Raw genomic sequence first — 488 nt, forward strand, 5'->3', positions numbered from 1 at the left:
CTCTTGCCTTTGTCCAGACCGTACGCGATGGCGGCCGCCGTCGGCTCGTTGATAATCCTCAGGACGTTCAGTCCCGCGATGACGCCCGCGTCTTTCGTGGCCTGTCGCTGGGAGTCGTTGAAGTACGCCGGGACCGTGACGACCGCGTTGGACACCTGGTGGCCGAGGTAGGCCTCGGCGATCTCCTTCATCTTCAGCAGGACCATGGAGGAGATCTCCTCGGGGTAGAAGGTTTTGTCCTCCCCTTTGTATTCCACCTGGATTTTGGGCTTCCCTCCATCTCCAACCACCTTGAAGGGCCAGTGCTTCATGTCAGCCTGCACCACTGGATCATCCAACTTTCTTCCAATCAGTCTCTTGGCATCAAACACGGTGTTGCTGGGGTTCAGAGCCACCTGGTTCTTGGCCGCGTCCCCGATCAGCCTCTCGGTGTCGGTGAACGCCACATAGCTGGGGGTGGTCCTGTTGCCCTGGTCGTTGGCGATGAT

The 488-nt window shown here is 59.2% G+C and overlaps 1 protein-coding gene across 1 annotated transcript in view; it reads right to left on the minus strand.

Moving 5' to 3' along the window:
* Window positions 1-488, minus strand: part of LOC118323392 (heat shock 70 kDa protein 1-like) — a gene marked incomplete at its 3' end in the record, with an annotated part of 17,318 nt that continues 16,830 nt past the window's right edge. The window contains 1 exon segment of the mRNA XM_035655350.1: window positions 1-488. Coding sequence (XP_035511243.1) covers window positions 1-488 — 488 coding nt within the window.

This window comes from Morone saxatilis, unplaced genomic scaffold (assembly GCF_004916995.1).
Source record: "Morone saxatilis isolate NCDOM2014 unplaced genomic scaffold, NCSU_SB_2.0 Contig14, whole genome shotgun sequence".
NCBI lineage: Eukaryota > Metazoa > Chordata > Actinopteri > Moronidae > Morone > Morone saxatilis.